Below are 17,093 nucleotides of genomic sequence, written 5' to 3'. Positions count from 1 at the left end.
GTAGAAAAGGTAGAGAAGAACCCAGTGTAGCACTCAAGTTCACCCTCTGGTGATGAGTGTATGATTTAAAACATAAACTTTATTAAATACAACACATATATAAAATAATGGGTATTAAAATGACGTACTAGAGTGGAGTGGATCATGATACTGACAGCCGTGAGGCTCAGGATCAACATAGTATGTGTGTCCTATATGTATCAATTATTACACAGGAAACTAAGCAGAAATCCTGATATGGACCTCTGTGAAAGGTGAATAAGTAGGGTGTGCTCCGTAGAGTACTATGTCTGCAGGTCACAATGGGCAATATATGCATAGACCATAAATAAAAGTGGTGTGACTAGTAGTAACAGGTGCACATGTAAAGCAAATATAATGTGCACCAGTAGATCTCAGTGTGCAGTCAGTAAAGATCCTCCTCAGTGATATAGCTGTAAGCACAGGGCTGTGTGAAGCTGACCTCAGGTAACCTCCTGAGGTCCACAGTATGGAGGTGTAATACCCTGTAGTGACCTCAGCGGCAACGTCACAGATAGCACTAATGAACACTGTGCTAATAGTATGGTGGTGGGCACCCTTATCAGGTGAGCTTAGCATATAAATAGACACTGTACATGAGGAGGGGGTGGCTGCGTAAAGTGAAACAGTGGCTGTGGTAGCTATGAGTAGTAATATACTCTAAGCACATAAATCACAGAACTACACTCAGTACTAAGTAGAGAGCACTAACCCTATCAATATTCAATAAAACGAGGCTCTAAGTGTCCATCCTGGCACTACAAGCCTATATATCAGCGCGAGCAGGACACCTCATCAACTCGCGGTATGAGACATGAGAGCGGAAACAATAACAGTCCTGCGCGTGCACGTGTGGGGACGGAGCCGACGCGCGCGTTTCGCGAGAGGCTTTCTCAAGGCGAATGGTAAGTATTACTGAGGGTACCCTGCAGGTGAACAGGTATATATAGGAGCCTCCAGAGTAGTGACGTCATGCCTTAACCCTTGAAGTGCCCAGCTATGCGTGGAGCTGCAATGTGGACGCAGTGAGTATACCACAGTGTGTGACTGCAGAGCTGGCACAATAAAGTTTTATCTATCTGACTCTTGATTATTACTTATATTGTTGTAACTGGTAAGTCAGAATCTGACACACATAGAGCTGAAATACACTCTATTTGGTCTACAAGGGAAATGTATAACGGATGCAGTATCAATAGTTATGTTGGTAATAGAGTAGTATACTAGGGTCCAGAGATGTCCTAGATCAATAATATCTAATGATTAAATAATTAATTAATAGCCAGGATGTGGGGAAACCTGAGATAGGCATGGCAGAATTAATAATACATCTGTGGTTAATACACATAGAGGGAGATGTATATTGTGAGCTTAATAGGAGATAGCCCAATGTGATAGCTGTTACAGAAAAGGAGTATACATGCATCCCTCATTGAGACCTCTTGGAGAGAGTGTCCCAAGTGTATAAATCCATCTAGACTCTTTCTGGAGTAGGACCCTGTCCCAATCTCCTTTCCTCTGTCCTCTGGTAGGGTGTTCAATCCCGCAAAAAGAGACCGCATTGAGATCACCATCATGACATAGATTAACATGTCTCGACAATGGTTTGTCCGCCTTATTCCTGATGGTGCTAATGTGTTCCAGCACCCTTAGTTTGAGACACCTATTAGTTTTTCCAATGTAGACTTTCCCGCATATACACTTGCCCTGGTATATGACACCGGTACTCAAGCAGTTGATAAAACTGCGTATAGGGTACCACTTGGTGTCATCCCAGTTACTAAATTGTTTAGTAGTGGTCATATATTGGCATGCCTTGCATCTCTGGCAGGTGTATGATCCAGTTGGTTTCGGGGGGAGCCAGGTCCTGGGTGTCTCTTGCACATAATGGCTATGTACCAGTAGATCACGCAGGTTCTTTGCCCGTCTACTGGTCATAGATGGGTAGTCTCTAGTGACCCCTTTTAGTAGGTCATCTGCTCTAAGGATATGCCAGTGTTTCCTCAGGATAGCTCGTGCTTTAGGCCATTCTCGATTAAAAGTGCCTATGAAGCGAATCACTTTATCCCTTGGGCTAGGTGGTTTGTCCATAATGAGTGCTCTCCGTCCGGTGTATTTAGCTCTCTTGTAGGCCTTTTTGATACTCCTTCTACTGTAACCCCTGTCCTCGAAACGTTGTTTCATATTGAGTGATTGACGTTCAAAATCTTGGTCAGTGCTACAGTTCCTTCTCAATCGAAGGAACTGGCCTGTTGGTATCACATTGACCTGAGCTTTCGGATGATGGCTACTTGCTTCCAGAAGGTTATTGGTGGCTGTCACATTCCGGTAAATGGTAGTATGGAGAAAACCATCATTCCCCCTTGAGATCTGTAGGTCTAGAAAGCACATGGTATCCTTGTTGTGTTCCAGAGTAAGATGTAAGTTAAACGTATTAGTGTTCAATATACTGATGAACTCTTTGAGAGCTCTCTCTGGGCCCCGCCACAAGACAAACACATCGTCGATGTAGCGGACCCAGAGCTCAATATGCTCTGTATGTACCTCCATTTCTTCAGTAAACACTACCTGGGATTCCCACCATCCCAGATAGAGGTTGGCATAAGTAGGGGCACATTTAGTGCCCATTGCCATGTCTCTCAACTGGTGGTACACTTTGTTGTCAAAGAGAAAATAGTTTCTGGTTAGCACAAACTTAAGCAGTTCCAAGGTGAAGATGTTATGTTTCATGTACCAACCACCCCTGGTGTTGAGAAAGTGGGATACTGCTTTAAGGCCATATTCATGGTCAATACTAGTGTAAAGACCTTCTACATCTAAACTCACTAGTATCATGTCTTCGCTGATGCAGACATCATCCAGTCTTTTAAGGACATCTTTGGTGTCCTTAAGGTAGGATGGTAGGGTCACAACGAAGGGTCTCAGGATTTTATCAATGTAGGCACTGGCCCGTTCAGTTAGGTTGCCTATACCTGACACAATTGGTCTACCAGGTGGGGGGACCTTATTCTTGTGCAGTTTGGGTAAACTGTAAAAAGTGGCGATTCTCTGTGTTTTAACCCAAATGTAGGCTAATTCGTTCTTATCGATGACCTTGTCATCTAGCCCTTTCTGGAGGATTGTGTTAAGTTCTTTATTGAAGGTATTAGTAGGGTCCCCTCCCAGTACTTCATAACACTTGGGGTCCGCTAGGAGTCTCAGATTCTCCTTTTTATAATCGCTTCTGTGGAGGATCACCAGATTCCCTCCCTTATCCGAAGGTTTAATAACTATAGTTTCATTGGAGGCCAGATCTTTGAGTGCCTTTCTTTCCTGTATAGTCAGGTTGTCTAGTAATCTACCCAAGCTGAGATGTTCCAGATCAGTGGTGACCAAATCAATGAATACATCTATATTAGCGAAGTTCTCGCTCCTTAGTACCCAGACCTTTTCCTCGTCTTGTTTTCCTCTTCCTCTTGGGCCTGATGCCGTTCTGTGCTGTTCCAAAAGGGATAAAGTGATTCGCTTCATAGGCACTTTTAATCGAGAATGGCCTAAAGCACGAGCTATCCTGAGGAAACACTGGCATATCCTTAGAGCAGATGACCTACTAAAAGGGGTCACTAGAGACTACCCATCTATGACCAGTAGATGGGCAAAGAACCTGCGTGATCTACTGGTACATAGCCATTATGTGCAAGAGACACCCAGGACCTGGCTCCCCCCGAAACCAACTGGATCATACACCTGCCAGAGATGCAAGGCATGCCAATATATGACCACTACTAAACAATTTAGTAACTGGGATGACACCAAGTGGTACCCTATACGCAGTTTTATCAACTGCTTGAGTACCGGTGTCATATACCAGGGCAAGTGTATATGCGGGAAAGTCTACATTGGAAAAACTAATAGGTGTCTCAAACTAAGGGTGCTGGAACACATTAGCACCATCAGGAATAAGGCGGACAAACCATTGTCGAGACATGTTAATCTATGTCATGATGGTGATCTCAATGCGGTCTCTTTTTGCGGGATTGAACACCCTACCAGAGCACAGAGGAAAGGAGATTGGGACAGGGTCCTACTCCAGAAAGAGTCTAGATGGATTTATACACTTGGGACACTCTCTCCAAGAGGTCTCAATGAGGGATGCCTGTATACTCCTTTTCTGTAACAGCTATCACATTGGGCTATCTCCTATTAAGCTCACAATATACATCTCCCTCTATGTGTATTAACCACAGATGTATTATTAATTCTGCCATGCCTATCTCAGGTTTCCCCACATCCTGGCTATTAATTAATTATTTAATCATTAGATATTATTGATCTAGGACATCTCTGGACCCTAGTATACTACTCTATTACCAACATAACTATTGATACTGCATCCGTTATACATTTCCCTTGTAGACCAAATAGAGTGTATTTCAGCTCTATGTGTGTCAGATTCTGACTTACCAGTTACAACAATATAAGTAATAATCAAGAGTCAGATAGATAAAACTTTATTGTGCCAGCTCTGCAGTCACACACTGTGGTATACTCACTGCGTCCACGTTGCAGCTCCACGCATAGCTGGGCACTTGAAGGGTTAAGGCATGATGTCACTACTCTGGAGGCTCCTATATATACCTGTTCACCTGCAGGGTACCCTCAGTAATACTTACCATTCGCCTTGAGAAAGCCTCTCGCGAAACGCGCGCGTCGGCTCCGTCCCCACACGTGCACGCGCAGGACTGTTATTGTTTCCGCTCTCATGTCTCATACCGCGAGTTGATGAGGTGTCCTGCTCGCGCTGATATATAGGCTTGTAGTGCCAGGATGGACACTTAGAGCCTCGTTTTATTGAATATTGATAGGGCTAGTGCTCTCTACTTAGTACTGAGTGTAGTTCTGTGATTTATGTGCTTAGAGTATATTACTACTCATAGCTACCACAGCCACTGTTTCACTTTACGCAGCCACCCCCTCCTCATGTACAGTGTCTATTTATATGCTAAGCTCACCTGATAAGGGTGCCCACCACCATACTATTAGCACAGTGTTCATTAGTGCTATCTGTGACGTTGCCGCTGAGGTCACTACAGGGTATTACACCTCCATACTGTGGACCTCAGGAGGTTACCTGAGGTCAGCTTCACACAGCCCTGTGCTTACAGCTATATCACTGAGGAGGATCTTTACTGACTGCACACTGAGATCTACTGGTGCACATTATATTTGCTTTACATGTGCACCAGTTACTACTAGTCACACCACTTTTATTTATGGTCTATGCATATATTGCCCATTGTGACCTGCAGACATAGGGCCTCATGCAGTAAGCGTTGATAAGGGAAATATGGCCATGTTATAGCCAAAATTGGGTTTGAGATTCAGTAAGCGCCGATAAGTGCTTCATATCGCCAGGTTTCGGAGCCGATAATTTGGTTATGGCCAGTCGCCTGCCGATAAGCCTGTTTTCGACACTGATCGCCACTTTTTTAAATCGGCTGGATTCAACAAAAAAAAACAGCTTATCGGGGCTGATCGGCACTTCGAAATTGAGATGTTATGGCCGATTTCTCCCGCCAACTAAAGTTGGCAGTTTGGACGGGAGAACGATCGCTAAGGCTGCCGGAACGGCACTTAGAAAAAAAACATCTTCTGTACATCAATGGAAGTCAATGGAGCGGGGACGTATAACAGTATAGTACTGTTTACGTTTCATTGCTCACAATACAAACGTCATTTGCATTACAGTGTGGGGGCATTCCCTGCATTGTGTCACAGCTGATGTGTCTTATTTGCATAACATTCGACTTTTACATGTTTTCAGCATTTGCGGGTCACATTACTCATCATGTGATGATGTGGCAAGGGAAAATACTATACTACACTCTTAAAGGAGAACCTCACATCATATCACACATTTTACTCAACTCAGCGACAATTATTTACATGATGTCACACATGTCACACATGTCACTCATACACAGTATATTCATCTTCCTTTACATTACACAATGCTTGTAATGTGACACGCATCTTTAAACGTTCATGTACATCTGTCTTCTCATGTTTACATATACTTTTGGGTCCTCCCTATTTTCATGACGTCACTTATTGGACGCGCAATCACATTGCATGTTTACATTGTAACCGTTGCATTACAAGCACTTCAACCTAACTTATACACACATGTACAGTAATTCATCATTGGGACACCTTGTAAACTCATTCTATACCAACTATCCTCCTTACACAAATGCATGCATATGCACACGACTATTCATTGTTGCCAACATGTCACAATAACATGGATAATTACACATGTTACACAAAACTTTTCCCACGTCAATCTCAGCCTTTTTGTCTCATTACATGACTGACTCTTGCGTTCACAAGTGTTACATGCATTGCACATGCAACTATTTATTTGCAAGCAATCTTTGTACAAAGCTTCACGTCACATCATTGCCAAATATCATCATTCCCTGCAGAATACACACAACAAATACTTAGAACAACAAGTGCACACAGCTTGCCACAGAAGTACTTTATTATGTTAATGTAACACCTTGCATTTTACTATGTCACCTGACATCATCACATACCTATTTAAAGGACGCACATTACCTGCTCATTCACAGCTACTCATTTCAAAATGTTGCGAATGTTTAGGAGACGGAGGAACATTCTTTTCTATGACATGCTTGATGATGAAGACAATCATATAGGGCAAGGGAGGGACACACCGAGGGACAGTGACAGTGACGCGGATACGACAGGGACAGGGAGAGGGACAGGCCGAGGGACAGGTAGAGGGACAGGAGATCAGAGGAGAAGACAGAGGAGACAACTTGTGCCTCGTCCGCGTCTGTACAGGGAGAGAACCCTGTTAGATGGGATGAGTGAGGAGGAGATTGTAAGTCGCTATCGTTTGAGTTCAGCAGCAATCTTAGCTCTTTATGAGGAGATAAGGGGGGATTTAGATTTTTTCACAGCCAGAGGTCGTGCAGTCCCTGGGCTTGTTAAAATGCTGTGCTCATTACATTATCTTGCTTCCGCGTCATACCAGACAACTGTGGGCATAGTGGGCGGGGTCTCGCAATCTACATTCTCGCGGGCCTTGACCCAGTTTCTCTATGCACTCAATAGACGCGCTAGGAATTATATTCATTTTCCTACAGAGGCGACAGAGTGGCTGGAAGTCAGGACTGGCTTTTATAATATAGCAGGGATACCATGTGTGCTGGGTGCAATCGATTGCACACATGTTGCTTTGATTGCACCTAGTCAGAGTGAGCATGTGTACCGCAATCGGAAGCACTACCATTCACTCAATGTACAGGTGGTATGTGATGCCACGATGAGGATAATGCATGTGGTACCCAAGTTCCCTGGTTCCAGTCACGATTCCTCTATCCTGAGGAACTCTTCAGTCTTCCATGCGTTCGAAGAGGGACATTTTGAACCTGGTTGGCTGCTGGGTGAGTACATATTTACATGTTCTAACACAAAACACATGTTGATTTAGGAATGTTGGCATTGTACAATTTGATCACTAATGTCAGCTTATGTGTGCTCCATTCATTATAGGTGACTCAGGATACGGAATTAGGCCGTGGCTCTTGACTCCGGTGCTAAACCCTCAAACTGAAGCAGAGGACAGGTACAATGCAGCCCATATATCTACAAGATCTGTTATAGAGAGGACATTTGGCCTACTCAAGACCAGGTTTAGGTGTCTGGACAGAACTGGTGGGGCTCTTCTATACAAGCCTCAAAAAGTGTCTGATATTATCCTTGCCTGTTGCATTTTGCACAATGTTGCACTCAGGCACAATGTACAGTCAGACCTAGCTGAGGCTTTGGTAGACGAGCATCCCACCCATGTAGCTGCTGAAAATGAACAAACAGCCAGTGGTGGCCAGACACGACAGAATCTCATCAATTCATTTTTTTCTTGTAAGTACAAACTCATATGTTCCTAGTACTACTTTTATAGTTTAATTATGTTATATTAACAATAATGTTTCTTTATATAACCTTCTGTTAGGACACAGATGAATATGGGTTGCACACCTTTCTTTTCTCTGCTGTGTGCACAAAGGGATGTGGCACCGGTATGTTATTGTTGCACAGGTTATATAATCCCTCTTCAATTGTACTTTAGTTGTGTGTATGTGAATACAACTTGGGTAACAAAGCAATAATATTTTAGCATTGTGTTATTCCTTATGCTAAGACAAAACACATATTATGCCCATAATCATTCATGCTTCTAGTATGCTTACATACAATGTTATTGGTGCAGTGTAACATGTACATCCATATGATGTGTACACCAGGCTGATTTACATTTTGAATGTCATGAAATATACATGGTGTTGTACATTTAACACCAAATACACACTTTGCTGTGTTGTTTACGGTACTGAAGATGGCATGTCAATGTTTGCAATTTATATATTGTTCCTTTGCATTATAGGTATATCTCCAGTATGACTGATCATGGTATGTATATTTGCTGACATCTCTCATAAGATGTGGCTACCTCAATCTTCCTATAATTATTGGAACTAAAAACCCAACATATTGGTATAAACACAAATGTAACATATATGTACTTTCTGTATCATGTATATGCATTTAGCTACTCTTGAGCTTTCATGTGCATTGTATTACAAAATGATTACTCACATTTCATCACATTTTATGTATGTTTCCTTATAATTTCCATTAATGTAATATAGAGGTGGTTGGAGAAAAGGGGATAACTGTACTTATTTGTTTACTTACGGGAGCACATTCATCACTAGCATAGACACACTTTTTAAGACAACTGTTTGTGTCTCTATCAATTGGTGTAGGATCCATGTATAACACCGACAAATGATAACACCAGCTTTATTATGGTAGCTTATATCATCATATTGACTATACTATGTATTTCTAAACGATTAATAAACACAGTAAACTATAGTTAGTTAGGTTAATGAAATATACACAGAAACGTACTTCATAACATGATGGTGATGTCATATTCAGAACATCATGCATTGGAGGGGACCATAACATCTGGCCAGTAACATTATTTGCTACAGTCCCAAACCATTTTATCTACATACCCATGTAACAAGAGATTTTAAAAATAAATGGCTACTTGGTTGTAAGTGTCCTTTACATTGGGAGAAGGAGTGGCTCACTGAGTAAAAACACACACTGGCACTGATAGTTTGAAGCAGGGGAGTCTGGTTCAATTCCCGGTGTGGGCTCCTTGTGACCTTGGCCAAGTCACTTTATCTCCCTGTGCCTCATGCGGCAAAAAAACATTTGTACGTTCCACGGGCCAGGGACCTCAGGCTGAAACATGTGTCTGTAAATCGCTGCGTACAACTAGCAGCCCTATACATGAACATGCTCATATTATTATTATTATTGTTACATAGTTTCGACAGTCATACGTTCCATTACATATTAGAATACACAAATGTGTTAGCAGAGTGGGAATGGTTGTTATATATAAAACACACCATGTCATAAAATGTTAGTAGTCATTAAAGAACACTCAATAAAAATTCATGAGGCACTCTTTTGCAACATCATTATGTTAATTAAGTGCTTATGCAATATAGGCATAAGGGTATCACATTTTTAATTGTTTGTTAATAAGCGCTGCAAGCAATATAAAATTAGTTCCATATGTAGTATAGTAGTCGGTGGCTCCTCCTCACAATCATATCATATAAAGGTAGACTCTTCTGAAATCATACATTGATCCGATTGTATCTTCCCCGACATCTCTGAAATACAGCAAACACATGATGGTCAAAGATGGCACCTTACTAGATATGCATCCGTGACAACGCGTTACGCAGCTCTATATGATTGTGTAGATACACACGTCACTCACTTATATGTTAGAAGTAAAACTGTTCATCAGTATGTAATGTTTCTTTAAATTTGTAGCAGGCATAACTATGTATAAGAAGTGAACGTTGCCTGTATACTGAAAGATGTGCGCGCACATCTTTGTGTGCGCACGCACTTCACGCTTGGCTCCACTAACTGTTAGCGCATGCGCAAAACAAAGCGTACGTTGTGCGTTCAATACATGTTGAAAATACCAGTAAACATAACATCTTTATTTCAAATACAATGAAGACGAAACTACATTCGTTCTAAACGAGTACATCTGTATTCTTTTTAAACAGACGTGTTTGAACAGAAAGCACGGCCGATAACACAATGCGCAAATGCAATACGTGTGACGTCATGTTAAGCCAGCGTGAAACGCACGCTAACACTCCTCCCACTCAATTAACATTCGGCTAACGCCCAGGGTACGCCTACAAACACTGAGCCGCACGCATCACACACTGCAGTTACCGTTACTATAACAAAACATGACAGCCAATAGGCTTTGAGGCGCGCACGTCGCTTGGGGGCGGGACTTACATCACTAATCCTTTTTAAGGACGCCTTGGCCCATGACAAGGGTCCCACGTCATACGTGGTGGACCCGGTTTTCAATGTTGTAGATGTTGCATGATAACAAAACAGGTATGTGTTAGAGTAATGGTAAAATGTTGCTAATATGTTTAAAGGGATAGGAAAGTACGTATATTTATTCCGTCAGCAATGTGTACTACTCTTTCAGGTCCTACTATATTGTATTAGGAAACAATTTGTTTGTGATCGCTACATGTTATGCAGTCTGCAATGTTACGCTGTATCCACGCATTGAAAGTGAAAATGGTGGTTACAAAAAAAAAAAAAATTTAAACGCAGAGTCAACGCATAACGATTGTTATATTTACCATTCTTCTAGAATTAACTCTTCGCCTGGCTGCAACTGGTCGCTCCAGAAATGCAAGCCATTTTCATCCACACTTAACCCAACCGCTGAATCCAGTATGGCACATATCTCCTCCAGGATGCGCTCATAGGAATCGCCACTGCTTTCTTCAAATAATTGGTCGGGAGGTAGGTTCATTTCTTCCGGTTCCCATTCCAATGCAATTTCAGCTGAAAGGCTTGGTACATAATCATAGTACTTTTGTTCTTGTACAATGTGGGTTTCAGGAATGGAGGCTGCAGATATTGCAGCACGTATCGATTCAAACGGATCAGTAGTAGCGGATACATTGCTATTGCCATTAGGAATAAATATGCCTTTCACGACAATATAAGTGCCGTCTTTCAGGATAAATTGTTTTTCCGGGGCAATCTTCCAGAAACCATAGGTGTGTTGTAGCTTATCCTGGTCACGTTCAAAAAAGTCATTACTTGATAAAGTGAATCTTATTGAGGAATTAAAATTCCGTGCATGCTTACGGTCTTGGTAATAAGGATATTTTGCTCGAATGAAATCATCGATTTGGCGTGTGCTTGCTTTCTGTCCGCGACTGTTCAAGATGGCTTCACAGATCATGTACTTATACCCTAAAAGGGGATTAATATTGTTAACGAATTCATCAGCCATGTCTGAGTAGCACAAAAGCTGTGTGCAGGTCTGTGTTATTTGCTCATCAAAATGAATGTGCTGAATGGCTAACAAACTCCTGTTTTTCCTTGTCAAGGTCAACAAAAGTAACTACTTTGACTCCTTATTTCAAACGCCAATTGGATTTGTTTGTCTAATTGGGTTAACAGTTGTGGTTCGTGATATGGGACTGTGGGAGAAACATTTCTCCTTCTTTTATCTCGTTTGTGAAAAACATCCCTAGACTGTGAATGCGTTCACATAGTGTTTTTTTGAAAACTAACAAAGATCAGTGTGTGAAAATATTTCTTAGCCAGGCATATCAGTAAAAACACACCTGCAAAAAGAAATGTTTTTTCCCCGCTTACATTTCTGTGTGTATGTGAAAGTCTGGTTAACTCCCTGTCTGCATGAGTTTAAATACGTGTGTATATATATATATATATATATATATATATATAAATATATCTCTTATAAAAATATATATATATTTATATATAATATTTTTTTTTTTTTTATATTGCAGGAGTACACACAACATTGATGGCATTAAGTATACCTTGTATGAAACCTATTTAAATGGTGAGAAACATGATTGAATGAAGTAATAAACATTTGTTTAAGCACAATACTGTTAGAGTCTCATACTTAGGATATTTCTCAAACATTAGGCCTGTATTATTAAAATAGTGTTTTCACAAGGAAGCATGAAGTGTATTAGTTTGTGTATACCAGTTTATATAGTACTATATATATATATATATATATATATATATATATATATATATATATATATATATATACACACATATATACATATATATATACACATATATACATATATATATACACATATATACATATATATATACACATATACATATATATATATATACACACTCACACACTCACACTCACACTCACTCAGTGTGTGTGTGTGTGTGTGTGTGTGTGTGTGTGTGTGTGTATATATATTATTATACATTCTGAGATGTTATAGAAACGAACACACAACTGATTAAAGGACAAAATTACAATGGCCAAGCAAGGCAAAGGTAAGTAATAATTTACACATAATCCTGCTGTACACGTACAAGAAAGATGTTTGCACTTACTTAGGTGTTTTAATAATTGCATGTGACTAATATGCATATGCAATTCTTACATCAATTAACACACCCAAATGCAATGTTTTGCTGCAAAGTCAATGGCAGCTTCTCTAAACTTAGCAACTGGCTCCTGGTGGACCATTACTGAACAGACGATTACAACATAAATATTTATAACACAATTAATTATGAGTGTTAACATTTCCAAAACTTCACGTGTACAAGAACATAGTTGAAAGTTTGGAAACAACACAGTCTTCAGCATACATACAATAGTAATTAGATAATCTGAAGTCAACAAAACAAGGCCAAAGACATATTTTCTGAATTATAACATTTATTTTTTTTGTTCCTTTTGCGAGCGAGTAACAGGCCTGCTTGTTGTCTCTTGAATTTTCCTTTTTCTTTTGCCACCAACTTTAGGCACAACAGAGCCACTTTGAGTGGCCTCTGGCACTTCACGGGCAGGGCTTGTGGCCAGTGACTGTTCACCTACGGGGCTTGTGGCCAGTGACTCACCTACAGGGCTTGTGGCCAGTGACTCACCTACAGGGCTTTTGGGCAGTGATTCACCTACAGGGCTTTTGGGCAGCGATTCACCTACAGGGCTTTTGGGCAGCGATTCACCTACAGGGCTTTTGGGCAGCGACTCACCTACAGGGCTTTTGGGCAGCGATTCACCTACAGGGCTTTTGGGTAGTGACTGTTCACGGACAGGGCTTGTGCCCAGTGACACATGTGAGCAAGTTGGTATACACTGCACAAGTGATGGTTGGTCTGTTTCATGTGTGTCTTGTTTTGTTTTTGTCGCCTCCTTTGTAGGTGTCTGCTGCTGAATTTGTACAGATGGCAGCGGTAGGATGTCATCAGGAACCTGCACAGCAATGTCTGCTACTTGACCGGTAACATTTGGGCCTGGTGAATGAATATCAGATGAATGTGGTGAAAACTGACCTGCATGAACAGATCCTGGCTGGGAGGTGTTGAATTGTGGTACATTAGTCATTCTCCAGTAATTAGCTTGTGTTTGCTGAACAACTAATGCTTCGAATGAGGTGTTGATTTTTTGCAACTGTTTAGGCACTTCAATGAAGACTCTGTGGAGATGTGCCAATTGTGATACTGTTTCTTCCTGCAGTCCAATCATCCTTTCCAGCACTGTCATCATGTCTGAATGGCGACGATTTTCTGCGTCCACTATTTTTCCCTCTGAAGCTACAATTGCATCGTATGTGGAAGTTGATGGACGATTTGGCGGTACAACAGTTTCTATTGGCACCTCTTCATGGTCACATGATTGTATTTCAGTCTCTTCTGTGGCGTCATCCTCATCATACTCATCATCCTCATCACCATGATGTTCTAAAAAGAAATGTACACATTATTAAATGGCATGTTAATGTATGCTGTGTTACTATGTAATTGTACTGTGTCCTAAGTAACACCTAACATGTTAGCATACGTTTTATAACCTCATTAAAAACTACCTTGACTTACGAATAATGTTTGGACTCAGTATGAAATATGAATGAATGAAAAGTTGCTCTAAACTCAGAAGTCCTACATGATAATTAACATCACTAACACAATACATGTTGCCTTACACTTAATTTTCACTGACACTAAGTAATCCTATTTAAAGAAGATGTGCAAAACAAATAATGCACATGACAACATAACATATAGAAGAGCACATATTATATGGCCAGCAAATGATACACTCACCTTCTAGTAGTGTTGAGCTGGCTGACCCAGGTGAAGACACTTGTTCCATCTCAGGTGACACATGTCCTCCAGGGGCAACTATATATAACAATAACATAAGTTTTACATTTACATGTGTAAATATTGAACAAACACTTATTGTATGTTCTGTATTTATGATTACAACTAACTAACAACATCAGTTCCTTAACCGAAAATGTGTGTGAAAGTGAACATAAATAGTTGTAATAACACTGTACATGCCTGTGTACTTAGAATTTTTGAGTTCCCTAACATACAACATACTATGTTTCTGCAGTAATGCGTGAGGATAAATAGATTAAATGAGTACATAAAAATCATATGTTGTGTAGTGATATCAGTATCATAATGTACATAACTATCATGAGATGACCATTCACAATGGTTATCATGAAGGTGGTCATATTGCAAAAAGTGTTGTTTTTGGTAGAGGATATGTGTGGTACATTAATCGAAGATGTGGCACACCTGAATGTGGCTGTGACTCAACAAGACAACACATGCAGTGTGTGATAATGTGTCTTTCATAGTAGTTCAACTATAGATATGAGTGAACTAATGTGTGACGTACGCTTTGATAAGTAATGAGTTGTTGGGGCATTTAGTAGCTAGAGTTAAGCTTTCAAATGAGTGTGATTAACTTCAGTTGTGCTATTCAGGTTGTAAGAAAGGTATTCCCTTCCCCAAAAAGCCTAATCAGCCACACCTTTCAATGACTTGAAACAGGTGCAAATGGTGTGAACTAAGTTGACCGTGAAATGAGGCTGTAATTAGTGTGTGTGCTGAACCCCACCCCCTCTGTTGAAGTGTATGCTGTGATGAGATATTAATTGCAGCTGCTTTAACACAATGGTAGATGAGCTAAGTAGTCATCTGCAGTGTTTAAGTTATGAAAACAATGACATAACATATGATACGTGTGCCTCATTATGCTGTCTGTATATGACATAAAGCAAAAATGGACCTTTTCATAAGCAACTATAGATGTGTTAGTGCAAGTGATGTTTGTAGGCCGTTGCATGCAATATATTTGATGCATGCTTAAAATAGGCAGTAATGTCATGTTTGTCGGAGTAAAATAAATAAAATACACAATAATATTCTACATATTTATGTTCTGTACCTGTAGCTAGTAATAATTTCTCATTAACATGTGTTACACATGTGTACTACCCTGTTGTTCCCCATCTTCGCCCACCATCAATTGCTTCCACTGCAGCAATGCATTTTGGGAATTCACATGTAAATGAGCACGCAATGGCACGTGCTATATTAGTTAGTGCTTTTAGTAGGACTACAACATATATGTCTATTTAGATATATATATATATACAGAATCAGACATATACATATATAGATGCAGGTATGCTTATATTGTGAAGACAGTATAAAAAGCAGTGTAAATATGCAAAATAACTGTAAGCAACGACACGCCTAGTACAGTAATATTTATCACCTGCTGGAAATTGTGACGGATAAATTCCAATGTCACGGTCACCAGCCAAGCCTTCCACGACGACGGTAAGTAATTTTGGCCGAAGCAGCTCCTCCAATGGAGTCAATATGAGACGTTGTGGTGTGGGCCCACCTCCAGTGCCAGTAGCATGCACGCGTTGGTCTTGTATTTTCTTTTTCAATTTGGACCTAATATCATCAAATCTTTTCCGACAATGATACTTGTCCCTGACACTATTCCCACAGGCATTGACACCAATGACTATTGTGTCCCACATTTCTTTTTTGCTTGCTGCACTTGTCCGCCCTTGAAAAACATATAAAAGATATGAGGTAAATTAATAATAATATAAGCACCAGTTTCCTACACTGCTAGCTGTTCCAAGAGATAGCAAACATGCTGTTTTATGTGTAATATGTGCAGCACATGAGCATTCACTACTAAACCTATACATGTAAGCAAGGTTGCATTCATATTGTATGCAGTTCTGGCAAATTGACCGCCTGTGTTTATTTGTCCTTGTAAGGCATGATAAAAAGCTGTGTTTCCACACTAATGAACATAGAAAGATATTGTGTACCCATATTTGCATATGAACAAAACTCAGATGACCTAGGATCACATGTATTTGAATAATAAATGTAAAGTTACACTTACCTACTAAATGTCCATAGAGACTGTCATAGTGCTCCAGAATGCCAGTGACAAGAGCCCTATTTTCCTGGTCATTGAAGCGAGGATTACGTGGCTTCTCCACACGTTTTTTCCGAGCAGGTTTAGGGTCAGAGCTTGGCTGGTGCTGACTGGACTCTCCTTCTTCCAATGGAAGAGCCTCCAAAAGCTGGCCACCAGCAAGCACGCCACCACCAGACACCCCATCAGCAACTGCGCCACCAGCAGCACTCCCAGCACCAGCACTCCCACTCCTAGCACCAGCACTCACACTCCTAGCACCAGCACTCACACTCCTAGCACCAGCACTCACACTCCTAGCACCAGCACTCCCAGCACCAGCACTCCCACTCACAGCAACAGCACTCCCACTCCCAGCACCAGCACTCCCACTCACAGCAACAGCACTCCCACTCCCAACAACAGCACTCCCACTCCCAGCAACACCACTCGCAGCACCAGCACTCCCACTCCCAACAACAGCACTCCCACTCCCAGCACCAGCACTCCCACTCCCAGCAACACCACTCGGTGCACCAGCAACATCACTCCCCTGAACAGAACGTTCACTCCGACGCGTACTCGCACGAGTAGCACTCCCACTCCCACCAGCATCACTCTTCCCACGCTTTGC

The 17,093-nt window shown here is 41.1% G+C and overlaps 2 protein-coding genes and 1 long non-coding RNA gene across 6 annotated transcripts in view; 1 reads left to right on the top strand and 2 right to left on the bottom strand.

Moving 5' to 3' along the window:
* The window catches only part of SGCD (sarcoglycan delta), a 338,790-nt gene that overhangs the window by 38,072 nt on the left and 283,625 nt on the right, over positions 1-17,093 (bottom strand). The gene's annotated exons all lie outside the window — the stretch shown is intronic.
* Positions 10,828-14,065, top strand: LOC142495982 (uncharacterized). Its single transcript, XR_012801876.1, has 3 exons — positions 10,828-10,977; positions 12,003-12,058; positions 13,408-14,065. It is a non-coding gene; the product is annotated as an uncharacterized LOC142495982 (long non-coding RNA).
* On the bottom strand, positions 12,912-16,071 carry LOC142495979 (uncharacterized). Its single transcript, XM_075602167.1, has 3 exons — positions 15,788-16,071; positions 14,311-14,388; positions 12,912-13,947 (listed from the first exon to the last, which is right to left on the bottom strand). The coding sequence occupies exons 1-3, from the start codon at positions 16,062-16,064 to the stop codon at positions 12,923-12,925; spliced, it is 1,380 nt and encodes a 459-aa protein (XP_075458282.1). The 5' UTR covers positions 16,065-16,071; the 3' UTR covers positions 12,912-12,922.

Source organism: Ascaphus truei, chromosome 5 (assembly GCF_040206685.1).
Source record: "Ascaphus truei isolate aAscTru1 chromosome 5, aAscTru1.hap1, whole genome shotgun sequence".
Taxonomy (NCBI): domain Eukaryota; kingdom Metazoa; phylum Chordata; class Amphibia; order Anura; family Ascaphidae; genus Ascaphus; species Ascaphus truei.
The sequence above is the reverse complement of the archived record's forward strand: the minus strand, read 5'-3'. Positions and strand labels throughout refer to the sequence as shown.